This window comes from Emys orbicularis, chromosome 2 (assembly GCF_028017835.1).
Source record: "Emys orbicularis isolate rEmyOrb1 chromosome 2, rEmyOrb1.hap1, whole genome shotgun sequence".
Taxonomy (NCBI): domain Eukaryota; kingdom Metazoa; phylum Chordata; order Testudines; family Emydidae; genus Emys; species Emys orbicularis.
This window is the reverse complement of record NC_088684.1, coordinates 252792137-252813939: the sequence shown is the minus strand read 5'-3', so window position 1 is coordinate 252813939 and position 21803 is coordinate 252792137. Positions and strand designations below refer to the sequence as shown.

Here is a 21803-nt window from a genome sequence, read left to right as displayed (position 1 = left end):
CCTTTGCAGCAGTTTTCCAGTTGCAGAGCTACATATCACCAGTTTCTCGGAATGCCTGCATTTCAAATGCCATGCTGCTCTGTAAAAGAAAGAAGACACAACAGTTGACAAAATAGTTGTAAAATAAAATGTTAGTTAAACTAGTTTAAGAAAGGATGAAAGGTATTCAGAAAATAATAGTGCTAAATTGAGGCTTGTAAGAGTAAACAAATTACTGAACATTTGAAAACATCTTTCCAATTCTCGGATACCATCTGGCACTTCGATAATGGAAATTAAATTAAATGTAAATGGCTTCAAGGCAGAGAACTTAAGTCAGAACATTCAAAGTGATGGTTCCTTTGGTTTCCCAAAGGATACATACATATATTAGTTATAACTAGATGTACTACTTATGGGAATATCCTGATTTTTGAACATCTGAAGTTAAAAGCAAAGGCTGCATTGAGAATGCTGTCTTGCCTTGGCTTAAGAAAAGTAAAAGAATAATGAGGTGCTTGTTTTGGTGGGGTTTTTTTTATGCTACAGGACAATAAAGAGCATATCCAAACTTCTTCTGGGACTGCAGCTGCAGGCTAATATGCACTAAAGGGTTCTCCTTTTCTACTGGAGCCCTGGTTTCCTTTTAAAAACGTACATGTTTTGTAGGGCACAGTACACAAAGCATAGAAGCTGCGAGCATGTAGCAGTTGATCTGAATCTTCAACAAGACCACGGTTTAATAACTAGAGCAGAGTAGGAGTTAGATGGCCTGGATTTTCAGTCCAATTTTGTCATCAACTTTATAAGAGGTTGGACAAGTCACTTAATCTAATGCCTTTGTTTCCCTTATCTCTAAAATTAAGATAAATACAGCTGGGCAGAGGACAGTAGTAATACTAAGTTGGTTTTGTTCTGAGTCAGAATAAAACCTCAAAATTTTGAAGTTCTGTGCAAAACAGAATCCAAGCTCTCCCTGAGCTGCCTGGTGAGCAGTTCTGGGAATTGGGGCTGTGGAGGAGCCAGGCTCCTAAGAGCCCCAGCGCTGGGACAGTCTGCTTGGCTGGCTGTCCTGGGCGGGGATCCTGGAAGCCCTGGAGCTGCAAGGAAGTGTTCGTGTAGGTCTTGCTATGATAGACAGACATGAATCCAGCATGGGCACATGAATATCTTACAACTGGAGATCTGGAAATTCTCAAAGAACTGTGAATGTATGTATTGTGGTAAGCTTTCAAGGCAATCATTAGGCTGACGGGCAGTATTGTCCCAAGTTATTTAATTTTTTTACATGCAAAAATGAATACCTTGAGGTCTGGCAAACATGGTCCAAATGCTTCCAAGAGAAGATTTTCATCTCTTACAGCTTTTTCAAAATCTGTGTAAGAGAGCTTGCCATCATGATCATAGTCCTAGGAAAGGAGGATAAGCATTATTGGTCAAAAGCGGTTACTTACCTTACAGTAACTCTGCTAATGCTATAAAATAATTTAATCTTTGAGTGATTGTTGAGTTGGATTCCACTCTTGGTGTGTATGCACACAAGATCAGATTCATTTGGCCAGCAGTTTCTGTTGGGGGGGGTTTGCTTGCACCCTATATGTTCTCGTATCCCCCACCTGATTGCATAAAGGGTAGAGTGGGCCAACTGTCCTGCAGTTCCTTGGCCAACACAGAATCCCAGAGGAATAGGAATCCATAGTAGCAGGGAAGGAAGGCCCGTCATGGAATCCATGTGGATAGTACATCTCAAAAAAACAGTTACTATAAGGTAAAATACTTCTTCTAAGAATTGTCCACATGAATTCCACTTTTGGTAATTAATGTGCAGTGGTCTGATTGCTTTGAGATGGGCTTTAGGAGTCCTATTTAAACAGGACAGCTCTACCAACACAGGTGTTCACTCTGGAAGCCTCTAGCAAAGAAGAGCATTTTATAAATGTGTCGTGAACGCCACATAGCTGCCTTACACATCAGGGACGTTCTTCAAACTGGCAGCAGAGGCTACCTGAGCTCTAATGGAATGAGCTCTAAGGTGACTAGGTAGATCTAACTTGGCTAGCTTATGACACTTTCTTATACAAGTGGAGACCCATTCTGTTTATCTCTGTAAGGATACATCCTGTCTCTTAACTCTCTCAGTCTAGGTGTGTTCTTCAATGATTTTGACCTGTTAAGGTAGTGTAACAATGACATTACTACATCAAATGTGTGACGTTTAGCTTCATCCACATACGAGTGAGAAAACTGGGAGATGAATTGGTTCATATGGAAGTCTGACACAACTTTGGCCAGGAACCTGGGATGAAGCCTGAGAGTGACCCTGTCCTTATGAAACACTTTATAAGGGCGACTGGCCCTGAGAGCCCCTACCCTTCAAGCTGATGTAATGGTTACTAAAAAGGCAGGCTTCATAGATAGCAGCCTGTTCCCTAGGTCTTCCCTAACGGCTCAAAGTGGGAGAGGGGCAATCATCCCTGCTAATATTATATTGAAGTCACAAGAGGGAGAGGGGCTCCTGCCCTGGGGGAAAAACATGGGTTAGGCCCTTAAAGAATCTTGCAACTGTACAGTGAGAAGAGAGTGTGGCCCTGGATAGGAGGGTGATGTACAGAGATTATTAGTTCTATAAAGGTCCATCTGCCAGCAGAAAGTCAGAGTGGTTTCAGGGTTAATAAATACTCCAGTATTGCTTGAAATTGGTGTTGTCAAAAGGAGACAGCTATGATTCTGAAATGCCCAAATGAAAACCTTTTCTACTTAGCTGTATAAGTTAATCTAGTTGAACCTTTCCTGCTTTGGAACAGACTGTACTGAACTCTAACTAAACAGCTTCTTTCAATGGATGTCAGTCAGCCAGTGTTCAGGCTGTAAAAATGTAACAGTGCTCGGTCCTGGAGTATGACCTGATCATTGTTCTGCCAAACTCAGGCAACATAACTGGAGGCTGTGTTGAGAGGTTCACCAGATTTGAATACCAGAACTGCCTAGCCCGTGCTGGGGCTATACTGATAATCAATCCAGCTTTTTGTCTCAGGACACTGTATCATCCTCAGGTGTTTCCAGGTGTGGTGTTGTAGGGAGAGTGAGGTACCATCATGATGTCATTTCCCCCTTTTGTATCTTCTTCACACTTGCTGGAAAGCTCGTTTGCTGTGACCTGGGTCAAACAGTTCACACTGCGTAGTGCTATCTCTGAGAGGGTTCTGTTGTACACAGTGCTTGGGGTAATCCCTGTGCTTGTGTGCATTTCCTCAAAGCATTGGCCTGCTAAACCCAGGGTTGTGAGTTCAATCCTTGAGGAGGCCATTTGGGGATCTGGGGCAAAATCAGTACTTGGTCCTGCTAGTGAAGGCAGGGGGGCTGGACTCGATGACCTTTCAAGGTCCCTTCCAGTTCTAGGAGATGGGATATCTCCATTAATTATTATTATTATTATTATTATTATTGTTTGGCCTTTTTACTGTTGTACCTAAAAGGCTGCTTGTGTGTGTTTTCAACCTCACAACATCTTTCAGTAACACATACATAGCCAAACTTCATAATTCCACATACAACAATAGACATACCATCCAACAGATATTCATATCTAGCAGATCAGACTTTTAGAATGATACCCGGCATACATTGTACAAAACATATCCTAATTACATGACAGCGGTGAATATTGGGGTGCCTGCATGTCATAAACTGTTAACAAGTTCCAAATAGCTGGAAGATACTGGGCCAGTAGCATGATCTAGTAACCAATGCATCAAGTCCAGAGCCTAATGGCTTCCTGACCGAATGGAAATGACGTAGCTCCTCCTTGTCTGTTGACATAATGCATAGCTGTGGTGTTACCTGTCAGCATTTGGATTGTGGATCACTGGAGTAGAGGGAAGAATGCTTTGACTGACAGGCAAGCATCCTTGACCTCATAGCCATTTATGTGTATATAAGGTTCTTGAGGAAACGACAGACCCTGTGGCTGAAAGTGATGTAGGTGAGCCCCCCACCCCCCGCCAAACCCTGAGTAGAGGTATCTGTCACCTGTCTTGGTATGTAGAGGTGCAGAGAAGGGTACTTCCTTGCACACCTGAAATGTATTTTTCCACCAGTTTAAAGAGAAGACTTTCTGAGGGACCGTGACCAACATATTCATGTGGTCTCTGCTGGGTAGTTACAAGGGTGATTGAAATCAGTGTATGCAGCATAAGTGAAGTTTTGCAAACTGAGTCACATATGTGCATGAGGCCATCTGTCCCAGAAGTCTGAGGCATGCTCTTACCCATGTCTCTGGGTGAGATAGAACCTGGTGCATGAGGTTCACTATAGTTTGGAATCTCAAACAGTATCTGGTCCCTTAAAAGGGATGGGAGGAGGAGATAGGAAGAGATGAAACTAGATTCAGCAATTTCCAGGACACATTAGTCTGAGGTGACAGTCTAGGCTTCCCAAAAATAAAAGGTGGTTGCCAAAGGGGTCTGGGGAAGGAAGTGATCCTTGAGAAGTTCTGTCAGGCTCTCAACACCAATATCAAACCTGCTGCCTCGTAGAAGATGCAGATTGTGCAGAAGTGGAGGAAGAGGCAGAAGATCGTTGTTGATGGAACCTCTCCTTTTTATTGGTGGTTTAGAGGTCCTCTAAGGCTGATAATAATAATGGGCAGAGAGATTTTGTCTGACAGAAGACTGATCTTATTTGCTTTCTTCTTGGGGATAGAACTATGGACCCAAAGAATGCAGAGTTGTCCTGGAGTCCTCCAATGAATGGAGGGCCTTACCTGTTTTGGAATTAAAATGCTAATTAACTTCAAAGGAAAGATCCTCAATTGTGGGTTGGACCTTCCTGTGAATCCTTAATGATCAAAGCCAGAAATATATCTTCTCACTGTCATAGAAGTGGCCATAGTAAGTGCTGTTGTGTTGGACATGTCAAGTGCATCTTGAATAGAAACGTGCGATATCAGTTGTCTTTCCATCATGATGGCTTTAAATTCCTCTCGACGTTCCTGTGATAGTTTGTCCCATTTTAAAAAGTCATATTTAAAGAAGAGTTGGTAGCTAGCTATAAGCATCTGGAGGCTGGCAGGTGAACAGACTTTGCATCCAAACAGGTCTAGCTAGGGTTCTTCTCCCTAGATATTTCTTTGGGAGGCCCTAGCAGCTTGGACTTCTCCTGGATGGTTCCTACAACCAGAGATCCCTGTACCACGTGAGAATAAGAATATTCAAACCCACTGGAAGGGACTTCTGTCTGCACTCTTGGGTATAGCAGGAATCAAATATTGGAGTCTGTCTCAGTTCTTGTGAAGGCTCCAACAATACCTTATTTATCAGTATGGAAAGCCTGACAGTTATGGAAGAGGGCAACGTATCCAAGAGCTTGTGAGGTTTCCTCTGTACTACTTTCTGATACATGGCAGAGTCTCTGGAGATTATTTGATGAGGTCCTGGAATTCACTGAAGTGATCAATGAGGCTACATTTGAGTTAATTCAGAATCTTAAGTTCCCCAGTTCTTTCAGTAGCAGTCCATGGATATAGGGCTACAACCCTGATGCAGTGTTTATTAGCAACAACATAGCGGATTCATATAACAAACTTAATTTGGGTCTGATTCCTCATTCGCAGCACTGGCCCTTGGGATGTGAACCGCAGGATACAACATGGAACTGTGGGACTGCTGTGTCCCTGTAAGCCTGGGCTGTCTCACACAATGCTATGCCAATGACAAGCAGCAAGACCCTTCCAGGTGCTGTGATCACTCAGCCATCAACATGTGGAGCCTCACACCCAGCTAAATTGCATGAATGCTCCGTGAGCCACTTACGAATCATACAGAGACAGGCACCAACCAATCACCCCAGGCCCCAGCCTTGCACCCCAGAAATATACCATCTTACACTGCTCAAGACTCCCATGGACAGTGTAAGCTCATTAATAAGTTTGCCACTCCGACAAAAGGATAGTGCATGTGCAAGAGCCTTTGCTAACCTGAGCTGAGTTTCCCTAAGCACTCCAACCAAAACCACACTGTTTTAGGTAAAATATAAAACAGATTAACTACAGATAGATTTTAAGTGATTATAAGTAGCAAGCATAGAGATAACAGTTGGTTACCAAAAAGAAAAAAAAAAAGAAATGCAGTCTAAATTCTAACTTTAACAGACTAAGCAAGATTTGAATCAAACAGTCTCTCACCCTAATAGATATTACAGGCAGATCACAGTTCTTAATGCACAGATGGGGTTCCCTTTCAGCTTGGGCGCAATCTCCCCAGTTCAAAGACTTTGTCTTCTGGATGATCTTCCAGGTGTTGAGATGTGGGAGGTGAGAGGCCCAGTGATTATGTCACTGTCCCTCTTTTATACTTTCTTCCAGCTGCTAGAAAGATCCTTGCTGTGATGTGGGCGTCAGGCTGCCCCCATTGTGTATGTGCCCTCTCTCAGAAGTCTCTGGGATAGTGGATTCTTCTTGATGGGCCATCAACACCTGTCTGGCCATTGATAGTTGCTCCTTTGTCCCCACTGAAAGGCCAGGTGTGGGCATTTCCCAACCTCAAAACATATTTCAGTAACACCTATAGGTATACTTCATAATGTCACATACAATGATGGCACATACAATTCAAGAGGATATTAATGTTCAGCAGATCAAGACTTAAAAATGATACCTCACAAGGCATACTTTGTACAAAAATGTATCAATCATATGACAATGGTGAATATGGGAGTTCCAGGTTGATATTCTGAGGTACAGAGTGTCGCATCCATCACCATCCATACCACCTAACTCAGTACCATGTTGGTACCGCTTTAATTTTAAAAAAGCAGAATGGAAGGGCTTCACCAACGACCTTGATGCCATTGTAAGAAAGATTGAACCAAACACCAGAAAATTATGACCAGTTTGTCAATGCGGCACTGACTGTCTCAAAGAATTATATTCCACAAGGCTTCAAAACAAATTATGTGCGAGGACTAACACTGGTATGGTATGCTAAATCCTATTGGATTGGTATGCTAAATATAAACAGAAGTTCAAAGCAGACCCATTCACTGAGGATACCATCACAGCCAGTGAAGAACGGATCTCTGCACTAAAGAAGGAAAAACAGAAGTAATCACAGAACCTTATTAAGAGCATGGACATAACCCACAACAGTAAGTATGGATAACCATCCTCAAGTTTAACCACCACAGAGGGAAGAGCAGAGTGACACTACAATGTTACTGCAGATCAGGTCACACATGAACTCGTAGAAAATGACAGAGCACTGAACAAACAACCCAAGAAGACCAGGTGGTTTATATTTCTAGGGCATAGTATACAATGACTGAATTAACCTCCAGAATTAACACCCCTCAGGAATGGCAAAGCTGCTGCTCCAGATGTCATTCAGACTGATCAAACATTTTTGACCAGCAGTAAAGAACTGGTTACTTAAGTTGTTTAACACATGCTCAGCAACATACAAAGGACCCAAGATCTGGCAGTGAGCATATGTAGTGGCACTCCTGAACTCAGGGAAGGATGCAACAGAGTCAAAGAACTTCACACCTATATCGCTACTATGTCACTTCTACAAACCGTATGAGCCATCTCAGTCTGCACCACCTATCACCATTCATTAAAAAGCACCCAATCCCAGAACAAGCTGGATTCTGTGCAGGCAAGTAAGTCATGCACTAGTCAAGTGCTGAACGTCATTCAATATATCGAAGATGGCTTTGAAAAGTGTATGATAGCAGCACCGTATTTGTTGACCTATCAGCAGCATATGACAGTGAATCATTGAAGGCTCCTTATTTATAACATACAACATGATGAAAGAGGACCACCTCGTATGACTGACAATCTCTACTAGAGAACCAACGTTTTTATGTCGAACTATGCAGGAAGGGGAGTTGAAGGCAACCAACAAATAAAATGGCCTACCACAAAGGAGCGTACGCTCTCCAATACATGAATGATCAACTAATCCATCTCAGCACAAGAAATGTTATCTGTGCCAATGACCTATGCATCACTGCCCAAGCCAAAAATTTTGTCCAGATCGAAGCTAAACTAACATTTGCACTGTCTGAGCTCTCAGTTTGTTACACAAAGAACCAATTGCGTGCCAACCTAGCCAAAAGAGAGGCGAGTCTCTTCCATCTTCAGAATCATGAGGCCAATAGAGAACTCAACATCATTTGGAATGGGGTATCATTTGCCCACTGCCGGAATCCTGTCTAGTTTGAAGTGATGCTAGACCACACTCTCTCCTTCAAGGCACATGTGGAGAAGACAAAAGACAAAGTTAGCTCCCAGAACAACATACTGAGGAAACGTGTAAATTCAAAATGGGGAACCAACACAGCAACTCTAAGTGTCACTGCACTTGCACTTTGCTATTTGATCACTGAATATGAATATCCAGTGTGGGAAAGATTGGCTCATCCAAAGAAGCTAAATCCTGTGCTGAATGAGAGCTGCCACTATATCACAGGATGTCTAAAACCAACAAATGTGAACAGCCTTTACATGCTTGCCAGAATCATGCCACTAGATATCAGGAGAGAATTCACAAGCAAAATGGAATGATTATGACTGGTCAAGGATACCAGACATCTGCTACATGAGTGCACCAGGGCACTTAGCCACATGAAATTGTGAAAAGGCTTCCTAGCAGCAATGGAACCGCTTAAAAATATCACCGACTACACAACTGGAAATGTTGCACACATGGCTCAAAATACTCAACAAGGGTGTCAAAATGCACATCAATGTTGCTGAATGCCTTCACACATGTATAAAAGAATTGGTTGACTTAGAGATGTTTAAATTGCTTCTGAACAAGAGTTGGCAGCTCAAAAGTCAATATGCCTAAGTGGAGCTATTCCAGTGACCCAGAAACATGTGACAGTGGTGAAACACAAATAATGGAACATCTGTTGGTCTGCCAGCTCCTGGAAGAGCCATGCACCATGGAAGATCTAGCTGGGCTACAGACCAGGCCATATCATGTGCCAACATTGGGGGGAAAAAAGTGTGTGTGTGGTGGAAGGACATGAGAACATGATCAACTGAGGAAGACATCGAGGGATTTACTGCCTCATTGAGGGAGGATGAGGAAATCACAGTGGAAACAAGTTGTTTCTCTCCTGGCAGATATTGTTCCTCATCTCTTTCCTTCTGCCTTTCCAGAATCTGAGGCTGCACTAACGGACATGGCTGGGTTGGTCTATACTGCCTCTTTGGGGAGGGAGAATCTAACTCTGGAAGGGGCAGAAGATGCAGGTTTACAAGAACATGGCTGTACATCCTCCCTCTGCCTCTCAGGTTCTTCAGTAGGGACAAAGCTGAGTCCTACAAAAAGTGGAAACTAGGTCAAATTACAAAGGATGAAATATAAACAAACACGTATGTAGGAACAAAATTAGAAAGGCAAAGGCACAAAACGAGATTAAACTAGCTAGAGATAAAGGGTAACAAGAAAACATTCTACAAATGAATTAGAAGCAAGAGGAAGACCAAGGACAGGGTAGGCCTGTTACTCAATGGGGGGCGGGACAACAATAACCGAAAATGTGGAACTGGCAGAAGTGCTAAATGATTTTGTTGTTTGTTTTCACCAAAAAGTTTAGTAGCAATTGGACAGCTAACATAATGACTGCCAGTGAAAATGAGGTAGGATCAAAGGCTAAAATAGGGGGAACGTTAACAATTATACAAGTTAGATGTTTTCAAGTCACCAGGGCCTGATGAAATGCATCCTAGAATACTCAAGGAGCTGACTGATGAAATATCTGAGCCATTAGCGATTATCTTTGAAAAGTCATGGAAGACAGGAAAGATTTCCAGAGGACTGGAAAATACAGTGCCAATCTATAAAAAGGGGAATAAGGACAATCCGGGGAATTACAGACCAGTCAGCTTAATTTCAGTACCTGGAAAGATAATGGAGCAAATAATTAAGCAATCAATTTGCAAATACCTAGAAGATAGTAAGGTGATAAGTAACATAAGTGACTCCCCTTGTGCAACCTGGTGGAGGTGAGCAGGGGGTGTTTGTGTGAATATCTAGTAGATGACTCTATACTGTGTATCAATGGTGATGAAAAAAAGGAAGAGACCTCTAAAGATGAAGCCATTCTGTCAAGAGTGTCCTGGCTCTGCTGTATTTTCTCTACTTGGGTAGGGGATGAAGTCAATACCAGAGAGACCTCCTTCATCTGCCATTCTGATGACCTGGTAACTGGTGGCTTAGCTATCACCAACCTCAACCTCTCAAGAAAAAGTGACTTTGGTACCAGTCCTACAGTTAGATCATTTGGTGCCTTATATGCTTTAGATGGCAACAGAGACAGGATAGATGCAGTAGATACCAAGGCAACGAGTTCCAATAGATTGGTGCCAGAGGAAGGGCAGTCCACAGATTTAGTTGGAACCCCAGGCACATGTTTAACAGACAGTACTGAGGGATCTATGTCAGGCTGTTGACTAACCTTCAATTATTTAGCCTGAAATGAATCAGATATTTGCTGACTCTTGTATCTCAACTTGGTAGGCATCAGGGAGGGTGATCTACATCTCATCTTACCTCTGTAGTGGGTGCTCCTTCCCACCTGTCAGATGTAGTCAAAGCAGACGACTGGGACCTATTGGTCAATGTAGCATGGAATCTTGGGGTTGAATTTTGACTCACCAGGGTGCTCACGGAGAGGGACTGACTGGAGGACTGACATCTTGCTACATCCTCTCTTTTGGCATCCATGAAGGCTTGTATAGAGTACTTAATGAGGAACAATTTAGGCAGGTTTCAGTCTAGCTTTTGGAGTCTGTTTAGAACTTTAGAGGAGTGATATATGGACACTGCTCAAGAATATGTCCTTCCTTTAGGCAAAAAAGGCACCTGGTATACTTTCTGTTAAGCAACATTGAAGCGTCACACTTGGATCAGGTTTTAAGCCCCAGGGATTTTGCTTCTGCCATGCTTCTAGAGCCCCTGTACAAGGGAGAGGGTGAGGTAGAAGGAATGTAGTCTAATACTAAATATCTGACTAAAACCATTTTTTGTTGTTGCCACCAGGCTAAAGACTAACGCTTCTAACCAAATAACTAATTATCAGTACTACTGCTAACTAGCACAGTGCACAGAGATGTAGGTGGAGAGGTTCTCTCTCACTGCCACAGGCACTAATTAGGAACTGAGGGATGATTGGGGTCACTCTACCCTTTATATCCTCGAGGGAGGAGGGGCCACAGGTATCTCGAGTGCAAACATGACCCCAACAGACACGGCTGGCCAAGATGATCTGATTTCACATACATGGGATTCATGAGCACCAAGAGTGGAGTTCATATTGATAATTATTCAAAGAAGAAATTATTTTATTGTTGCATCTGAAGTTGCCCTAAACATGAAATTTCTAACATTTGAAGAGTAAAATGATTAAATTGTGAACTAAAAATGATCTTCCATTACTTTTTTCTTTGTGGTAGGAGTGAGTTTAAGCCACAAATACCCTCATATGTTCCCCCCCTCTCCTCCCTTACATCTCTGTCTGGTGCTGCGTCAGCCCAGTCTTCTTCCACCTAAAGAGAAACAGAAGCAGTCAATGCCAATCCGATATTGGCTGGATGTGTCACTGGGGAGAGATTCAAAGCATTCTCTCTGTGCCTGATACTGCTCTTTCCTTGGTGCTGACAGGCTTGCTTTTAATGACAGGTTTCAGAGTAGCAGCCGTGTTAGTCTGTATCCGCAAAAAGAACAGGAGTACTTGTGGCACCTTAGGCCTTGTCTACACTACGAGAGTACTTCGATTTTAGTTAATTCGACTATGTGGAATCGATATTACTAAGTCGAACGTGTGTGTCCACACTAAGGACAGTAATTCGACTTTGTGAGACTTTGTGAGTCCACACTAACGGGGCAAGCGTCGACATTGGAAGCGGTGCACTGTGGGCAGCTATCCCACAGTTCCCGCAGTCCCCCCTGCCCATTGGAATTCTGGGTCGAGCCCCAAATGCCTTCTGGGTAAAAAAATGTGTCGAGGGTGCTTTTGGGCGCCTGTCGTCATCCGTCTGTCACTCAAGCCCTCCCTCCCTCCCTCCCTGAAAGCGCCGGCGGGAAATAATTTCGCGCGCTTTTCTGATTACTGACAGCGCGGACGCCACAGCAGTGCGAGCATGGATCCCGCTGCGACCATCGCTGCAGTTGTGGCAGTTCTCAACGCCTCGCAGCTTCTCCTCCACCTGTACCAGAGGCAGCTGCAGATCAATCATGAGAGGAGGCTACGGCACTACCGTGACGGCATGAAGTCGGACACTAGCTCCGACCTCTCTGAGAACATGAGACCCAGCGCCCAGGACATCTCGCTGTCACTGGGTCTTGTTGATACTGTTGAACGGCGATTCTGGGCCCGTGAAACCAGCACGGAATGGTGGGACCGCATAGTGCTGCAGGTCTGGGATGAATCCCAGTGGCTGCGCAACTTTCGCATGCGGAAGGGGACTTTCCTCGAACTGTGTGAGTTGCTGTCCCCTGCCCTGAAGCGAAAGGACACCCGGATGCGGGCAGCCCTGACTGTCCAGAAGCGAGTGGCCATAGCCCTCTGGAAGCTCGCAACGCCAGACAGCTACCGGTCCGTCGCTAACCAGTTTGGCGTGGGCAAGTCTACCGTGGGGGTTGCTGTTATGCAAGTAGCCAGGGCAATCGTCAAGCTACTGCTATCTAAGGTAGTGACCCTGGGAAACGTGGAGCTCATCAGAGATGGCTTTGCCGAGATGGGATTCCCAAACTGCGGTGGGGCTATAGATGGGACTCACATCCCTATCCTGGCACCGGACCACCAGGCTAGCCAGTACATCAACCGGAAGGGCTACTTTTCCATGGTGCTGCAAGTACTGGTGGACCATCGGGGACGTTTTACCAATATCTACGTTGGATGGCCTGGCAAGGTTCATGACGCTAGGGTGTTCAGGAACTCTGGTCTGTGTAGACGGCTGCAGGAAGGTATTTACTTCCCGGACCACAAAGTAACTGTTGGGGATGTGGAGATGCCTACAGTCATCCTCGGGGACCCTGCATACCCGCTAATGCCCTGGCTCATGAAGCCCTACACTGGCGCACTGGACTCAGGGAAAGAACTATTCAACTACCGGCTCAGCAAGTGCAGAATGGTGGTGGAGTGTGCTTTTGGCCGTCTCAAGGGCAGATGGAGAAGCCTACTCACTCGCTGTGATCTCAGCGAGACCAATATCCCCATTGTGATAGCTGCTTGCTGTGTGCTCCACAATTTGTGTGAGAGCAAGGGGGAGACCTATATGTCGGGGTGGGAGGTTGAGGCAAATAGCCTGGCTTCTGATTACGTCCAGCCAGACAGCAGGGCGATTAGAAGATCACAGCGGGACGCGCTGTGCATCAGGGAGGCTTTGAAAGCCAGGTTCCTGACTGAACAGGGTCTCCAGTGACTTTTTACTTTGTGGACACAGATGCTGAACCTGCCCCCGTTTCTTTACCCAGTTACTGTTGACTATCCTTCCAAGTTACATACCCCCTTCCCCACCTTCCCAACAAATAAAATCTGTTCTGTTAATGAACAAGGTTCTCTTTTTTACTGTTTTCGCGGGAATGTTTTAAACCGGGGACGCAGACTGTGGCGGGGGGCGGGCTTACTGTTTTGATGCAAATGATGCTTCTAAAGTCCGGGAATGACAGGCTCCGCAGTGCTGCATTGGTTGTTTCAACGCAGCCTGCCAGCAGTCCTGGGCGGGACTGGATGTATGTGTCGGCCAAGTGACTTTCTGGCAGGGGGCGGAGGGTAACAGATCCCCTGCTGCGTGGCTCTGTGATCCAGGATAAGGACCGCGGCATAGGATCTCTAACTGCCCTCCCCCGACACAAAGTCACAGATCAATCCCCCTCGCACCCCAAAACAAGAAAACCGCCTCCCAGACTGACCAGGGTAACTGGTGACTGTGCTGTGTATGTGTCCTGATGCTGGACCTGCCCCCGCCTCTGTAGCCTGCTACAGGTGACTGTCCTGTCCAAGTAACAAACCCCTTCCCCCCCTTCAGACAGAATCCCCTCCAAAAGACACTCTCGGAAACAGTACTTAACAGAAACCGATGTTTTATTACGAACCGCACATGAAAAGGGGGGGGGGGGGAAGGAAACTTGGACATGGGCTAGTGTGAGATGGGTAGGAAAGGACTTTTCAAACTTTGGAACGAGAGCCTTCCATTGCTGCAGCAGTGTGCAGTGGCCGACTGACAGTTTTAACGGCCCTTGCCGCCCCTCCTTCTTTGTACTTTTGGTGAGGGGGGTGTGGGACTTGGTGGCGGGGGAGGGCGGTTAGAGATAGACAGCAGCAGTGCTCTGTCCTCCTGCCTCTGGTCTTGCAGAACATCCACTAGGCGCCGGAGCGTCTCCGTTTGCTCCCTCATTAGTCCAAGCAGGGTTTGAGTAGCCTGCTGGTCCTCCTGGCGCCACCTCTCCTCCCGTTCCATGACTGCTCTGTGCATTTGTGACAAGTTCTCCCTCCACTGTGTCGTCTGGGCTGCCTGCTCTCGTGAGCAGTCCATAAGTTCATAAAACATGTCTTCACGAGTTTTTCTCTTCCTTCTTCTAATCTGCGCTAGCCTCTGGGAGTGTGATGCCAGGCTGGGTTGGGAGACAGTCGCAGATGTGTCTGTTGGAATGGGAAAAAGGGAGTAAATTCCTGAGACAGATAAATGAAGTTGCTAACAAAGAGCATAGTCTTTCTCTGTGAACAACACCATGCACTGCACCTTTCACATGCGCACTCAGGACAAGGTCGAATTTTCGGCCCTCGCCTTATGTGTCTGGGGTCCTGCAGTTGCGATCAGAGAAGCGTTGCAGGACACCTCTACTTCTGCTGCGGGAAAACATGGTAAGCCGTAGACTTGTGGCAGCTTAAACATGTAATAGTAGCACTGGGCTCCTTTCGCACTGAATGCAAGGCCACTCTCTGCTGGCAGCAATCAGGGAAGCATGAGCTCTGCCCCTGTCCCACCACCTCGCGGCTGTCCCCGGGAAAGATCCCTGTATGCTGCCCCTCTGCCGCCTCCACCGCGTGGCTGTAAAGCAGTCCAAATACTAACATTCCCCTCCCTAATTTAAAGCAGGGCGTCATGTGTGACATAACCCTCATGAGGATCTCGGAGACCGAGAGGGGAAGGATGCTGCGTGAATGCATGCAGAGGCCTGGGCCATATGCCGCCATGCTGTGCCGCGCACTGATCCCCGACTACCTCATGGACTCATGGCGTGGGAACGTGTGCTACCACGGGGGACCAAACAAGATTGCCCTGCCGTTGAACCTCGTGCGCATGCTGGAGCGGTACCTCCAGGAGAGCTATGCGGAGCTATCACAGGAGGACTGTCTGTCCATTCCCGGGCACATTGACCGCCTTTTCCTTTAAGTTGAGCATAACGGACTACAGAGTGGAGGGGCCGTGTTGTGGACTAATCATGAATATCCGGACAGTACTTGATTTTCTATACATAGTTAGTAGAAAAAAGTTTACTAAGCCAACTAAATCATGAACAACAAATTACTGATATAGTTATTATTCCTGTTTTGTTATTAATAAAAGTTTCTATGTTTAACTGAGTGACTGAAAAGCCCATTCTTAACAATATAAATATTCCACTTATGTTAAAATGAAATGTTTAGATGTTTAAAGCACTCACTGCTTGATCCTTCCCCTGATTCGGTGTCCGGGGTAAGGGCTGTGGACGGTTGGTAGGGGATCTCGGTAAGGGTGATGAAGAGCTCCTGGCTGTCGTTGAAATCAGCGGTGCAAGCACTGTCGACTGCCTCGTCCTCCTCATCTCCTTCCTCATCTTCCCCGTCACCTAACATTTCCGAGGAGGAACCAGCCGTGGACAATATCCCATCCTCGGAGTCCACGGTCACTGGTGGGGTAGTGGTGGCGGCCGCACCTAGGATGGAATGCAGTGCCTCGTAGAAACGGGATGTGTGGGGCTGGGATCCGGAGCGTCGGTTTGCCTCTTTGGTTTTTTGGTAGCCTTGTCTCAGCTCCTTGATTTTCACGCGGCACTGCGTTGCATCCCGGCTGTATCCTCTCTCTGCCATGGCTTTAGAGATCTTCTCATAGATCTTTGCATTCCTTCTTTTGGAGCGCAGCTCTGAAAGCACGGACTCATCGCCCCACACAGCGATGAGATCCAAGACCTCCCGATCAGTCCATGCTGGGGCCCTCTTTCTATTAGATTGCACGGCCAACTCTGCTGGAGAGCTCTGCATCGTTGCTAGTGCTGCTGAGCTCTCCACGCTGTCCAAACAGAAAATGAGATTCAAAGTGGCCAGACAGGAAAAGGAATTCAAATTTTCCCGGGGCTTTTCCTGTGTGGCTGGTCAGAGCATCCGAGCTCAGACTGCTGTCCAGAGCGTCAACAGAGTGGTGCACTGTGGGATAGCTCCCGGAGCTATTACCGTCGATTTCCATCCACACCTAGCCTAATTCGATATTGCCATTTCGAATTTAGCGCTACTCCTCTCGTTTTCGAGGATTACAGAAGTCGAATTTAAAAGAGCTCTATTTCGAACTAAGTAGCTTCCTGGTGTGGACGGGTGCAGGGTTAATTCGATGTAACGGCGCTAAATTCGATATAAGCTCCTAGTGTAGACCAGGCCTTAGAGACTAACAAATTTATTAGAGCATAAGCTTTCGTGGGCTGCATCCGGAGAAGTGGGCTGTAGCCCACGAAAGCTTATGCTCTAATAAATTTGTTAGTCTCTAAGGTGCCACAAGTACTCCTGTTCTTTTTGCTTTTAATGGTTTATTATTAACAGAACTCACATAAGACCCTGGTAACTCTTGTGAATGGCTGAATCTTCTAGTCTGACTCAGTAGCTCATTACAATAAACTGGAATAAACAAGTTTTTAAAAAATGCTGTTGCAGCCATGCAATGCTTGTTTATGGCTCAGTTAAATCAGACAGTTTGAAGAATATATCAACAAATTTTTTAACTTTATTGTTCTTGACATTCTTAATACTGCTCCATTGTTGCCAACTTTTGTGATTTTATCATGAGTTTTGTGATATTTGGTGTTTTTCTTAAAAGCCTCAACTCATCTTACTAAGTGAGAATCTCAGCTTTTATACTTTAAAAAAAAGTAAGTTTCTAGTCCTCTAGGGTTCATTTTTTCAAGCTTTTCTCCATAACCAGAAGTTTTAAAACAGAGAAAACAAATAAGAACCACCCTAAAATTACATTTTAAAATCTCATTATTTTTAAGCCAATTTCATATTTCTGTGAGCCTGACCTGATTTTTGAATGTTTGAGGTTGGAAATTCTATTGTTCTCTCACACATAACATTACTTGAATATTAAACAATTTATACTTCTCGTATGGCAAAGAAAGAGTATGACAATTTGCCTATGTTACTAGAAATGTTGCTACAACTTTAGCATCCAATTCTGCATTCGTTACTCACAAGAACAGTCCCATTGATAAGGCCCTTAGTTTACACGAATAACCTTGGGGTTGTACTCTAACAGCATTAGTAAACTGGAGAAATAAGATTTACTTAATAAAAATCAAGTGATAACCTACAATTTTAGTAAAGAATAAAATTGTAGGTGACACCTTTTATTGAAATAAATACAGAGCAAGTTTGAGAATCATATGTTCTCATAGTAGAGATCAGCTACACCTTGGAGTTTTGTCTACTGGACTTTTAAAAAAAATATCCCCAAGTCTAAAAATAAGTACCTTTAGTTGATCAGGAGAAAATATATTAGTGTGATGAACTGAGCAAGGAAGGATAGTTTTGTTAGGACACTGGACTGGGATTCATGAGATCTGGGTAATATTTTTGGCCCTTTCTTAGACCTCCTGTATGACCTGGGCAAGTCACTTAATATCTTTGTGCCTCAGTTTCCATTTGTAAAGTAGGGATAATATTTTCCTACCTCCTAGAGTTGTTGTGAAGATCAATTAATTTATATTAGAGAGGTGCACCTTAACTAAAATAAACTGCTATTTAGGTTTGATACTTGCCATTTTCTTCAGTGTTATTTCTACCAAGTCCTTAATTCCCTCATCAGGATCTTCTTCTGATGGTTGTTTTAGCAGGCTATTCTTCAGCATATGAAACATTTCCTCTCTTGAAATGTATCCATCACCATTCAGATCATAGACTTCAAAACAATCTTTTCAAAAGATAAATCTAATTTAATTTCATACAATAATTTCCCAAATCATTAGAGTTGCTTGTTAGTTATGTGTTAGAACAGGTAAAGACAATTTTATACTGAGTAGCTCAGGAACAGAGAAGATTTGCCATGTACAAATGTTTTATGCTGATAGTTAATTATAATTTACGGATTGTTCATAGCTAATCTTCATTTCAGCTAAAATATATAATAGAGATTGAACAATATTATGCAATGCATGATAAATAACAGATTTTAAATAATAGTTACAAAAGTGAGTGGTTATTTGGATATAAGGAAGGCTGTAAGAAAGTTGAGTTTTTGGTCCTAAAGTTGAGGACACAGTTTGTTAAAGTTGCAGTTTGGGGTGCAGGTGTGGGTGAGTGGCTGGGGGGGCTGCAGAATCTAAACTTGTTTTGTAAATGATTAAATGTCAAGTTGGCAGCAGAGTCTTTTACCCTTCAACAGGGGCTGGATACCCCCTATTCCACCAATCCATAGGGTGGAGGCCTGAGCCCTGGCACCCTACAGTTAAGAGTCTCAATGCGTGGATGAGACGATGGTGTAGAGAGGAGGAGTTTACATTCATTAGGAACTGGGGAAACTTCTGGAATGGGGGGAGCCTATACAGGAAGGATGGGCTCCACCTAAACCAAAGTGGAAGCAGACTGCTGGCACTAAACATTAAAAAGGTTGCAGAGCAGTTTTTAAACTAGGAGATGGGGGAAAGCCGACTGCTGCAGAGGAGCATGTGGATCGGACAGAGACTTCTCTTAGGGGAGAGTCTAATGATAGAGAATCTCCAGGTTCTAGTCAGGAGCAGAGGATGGAGGAGGATAAAGTAGGGGCCAGATCAGATGATAAACATTCACATAAAAAAGAATCTGACACATCAGAAAAGGGCAGACAAATAAACAGTGACACGTTTTTAAAGTGCTTGTATACAAATGCTAGAAGTATAAATAATAAGATGGGTGAACTAGAGTGCCTTGTGATAAAGGAGGATATTGATATAATAGGCATCACAGAAACCTGGTGGACTGAGAGCAATCAATGGGACACAATCATTCCGGGGTACAAAATATATCGGAAGGACAGAACAGGTCGTGCGGGGGGGGCGGGGGAGTGGCACTATATGTGAAAGAAAATGTAGAATCAAATGAAGTAAAAATCTTAAGTGAATCCACATGTTCCATAGAATCTCTATGGATAGAAATTTCATGCTCTAATAAGAATATAACATTAGGGATCTGTTATAGACCACCTGACCAGGGCAGTGATAGTGATGATGAAATGCTAAGGGAAATTAGAGAGGCTATCAAAATTAAGAACCCAATAATAGTGGGGGATTTCAATTATCCCCATATTGACTGGGAACATTTCACTTCAGGACGAAATGCAGAGATAAAATTTCTCGATACTTTAAATGACTGCTTTATGGAGCAGCTGGTACGGGAACCCACAAGGGGAGAAGCAACTCTAGATTTAGTCCTGAGTGGAGCGCAGGAGCTGGTCCAAGAGGTAACTATAACAGACTGCTTGGAAATAGTGACCATAATACAATAGCATTCAACATCCCTGTGGTGGGAAGAACATCTCAACAGCCCAACACTGTGGCATTTAATTTCAAAAGGGGGAACTATGCAAAAATGAGGGGGTTAGTTAAACAGAAGTTAAAAAGTACAGTGACTAAAGTGAAATCCCTGCAAGCTGCATGGGTGCTTTTTAAAGACACCATAATAGAGGCCCAACTTCAATGTATATCCCAAATTAAGAAACACAGTAAAAGAACTAAAAAAGAGCCACCGTGGCTTAACAACCATGTAAAAGAAGTAGTGAGAGATAAAAAGATTTCCTTTAAAAAGTGGCAGTCAAATCCTAGTGAGGCAAATAGAAAGGAGCATAAACGCTGCCAAATTAAGTGCAAGAATGTCATAAGAAAAGCCAAAGAGGAGTTTGAAGAACGGCTAGCCAAAAACTCCAAAGGTAATAACAAAATGTTTTTTAAGTATATCAGAAGCAGGAAGCCTGCTAAACAACCAGTGGGGCCCCTTGATGATCGAGATACAAAAGGAGCTCTTAAAGACGATAAAGTCATTGCGGAGAAATTAAATGGATTCTTTGCTTCAGTCTTCACGGCTGAGGATGTTAGGGAGATTCCCAAACCTGAGCCGGCTTTTGTAGGTGACAAATCTGAGGAACTGTCACAGATTGAAGTGTCACTAGAGGAGGTTTTGGAATTAATTGATAAACTTAACATTAACAAGTCACCGGGACCAGATGGTATTCACCCAAGAGTTCTGAAAGAACTCAAATGTGAAGTTGCGGAACTATTAACTAAGGTTTGTAACCTGTCTTTTAAATTTGGCCAGGTCTACACTAACCCCCCCACTTCGGACTAAGGTACGCAAATTCAGCTACGTTAATAACGTAGCTGAATTCGAAGTACCTTAGTCCGAAGTTACCGCGGTCCAGACGCGGCAGGAAGGCTCCCCCGTCGATGCTGCGTACTCCGCTCGCCGAGCTGGAGTACCAGCGTCGAATGCGAGCACTTCCGGGATCGATCCGGGGCACTTCCGGGATCGATCCGGGATCGATTTATCGTGTCTTAACCAGACGCGATAAATCGAACTCAGAAAACCGATTGCTTACATCCGGACCCGGATGTAAGTGAAGACGTACCCTTGGCTTCTGTACCCAATGACTGGATGTTAGCTAATATAACGCCAATATTTAAAAAGGGCTCTAGAGGTGATCCCGGCAATTACAGACCGGTAAGTCTAACGTCGGTACTGGGCAAATTAGTCGAAACAATAGTTAATAAAATTGTCAGACACATAGAAAAACAAACTGTTGAGCAATAGTCAACATGGTTTCTGTAAAGGGAAATCGTGTCTTACTAATCTATTAGAGTTCTTTGAAGGGGTCAACAAACATGTGGACAAGGGGGATCCAGTGGACATAGTGTACTTAGATTTCCAGAAAGCCTTTGACAAGGTCCCTCACCAAAGGCTCTTACGTAAAGTAAGTTGTCATGGGATAAAAGGGAAGGTCCTTTCATGGATTGAGAACTGGTTAAAAGACCGGGAACAAAGGGCAGGAATTAATGGTAAATTCTCAGAATGGAGAGGGGTAACTAGTGGTGTTCCCCAAGGGTCAGTCCTCGGACCAATCCTATTCAACTTATTTATAAATGATCTGGAGAAAGGGGTAAACAGTGAGGTGGCAAAGTTTGCAGATGATACTAAACTGCTCAAGATAGTTAAGACCAAAGCAGACTGTGATGAACTTCAAAAAGATCTCACAAAACTAAGTGATTGAGCAACAAAATGGCAAATGAAATTTAATGTGGATAAATGTAAAGTAATGCACATTGGAAAAAATAACCCCAACTATACATACAATATGATGGGGGCTAATTTAGCTACAACAAGTCAGGAAAAAGATCTTGGAGTCATCGTGGATAGTTCTCTGAAGATGTCCGCGCAGTGTGCAGAGGCGGTCAAAAAAGCAAACAGGATGTTAGGGATCATTAAAAAGGGGATAGAGAATAAGACTGAGAATATATTATTGCCCCTATATAAATCGATGGTACGCCCACATCTCGAATACTGTGTACAGATGTGGTCTCCTCATCTAAAAAAAG

The 21803-nt window shown here is 44.1% G+C and overlaps 1 protein-coding gene across 1 annotated transcript in view; it reads right to left on the bottom strand.

Moving 5' to 3' along the window:
- Nucleotides 1-3: 3 nt before the first annotated feature.
- The window catches only part of CLXN (calaxin), a 37757-nt gene continuing 15957 nt past the window's right edge, over nt 4-21803 (bottom strand). Inside the window, exons 4-6 of the mRNA XM_065399736.1 lie at nt 18003-18154; nt 1284-1388; nt 4-79 (exon numbers count right to left, since the gene is read on the bottom strand). Of these exons, the coding sequence (XP_065255808.1) occupies nt 29-79; nt 1284-1388; nt 18003-18154 (308 nt within the window). The 3' untranslated portion in view covers nt 4-28. The remainder of the gene's footprint in view (nt 80-1283; nt 1389-18002; nt 18155-21803) is intronic.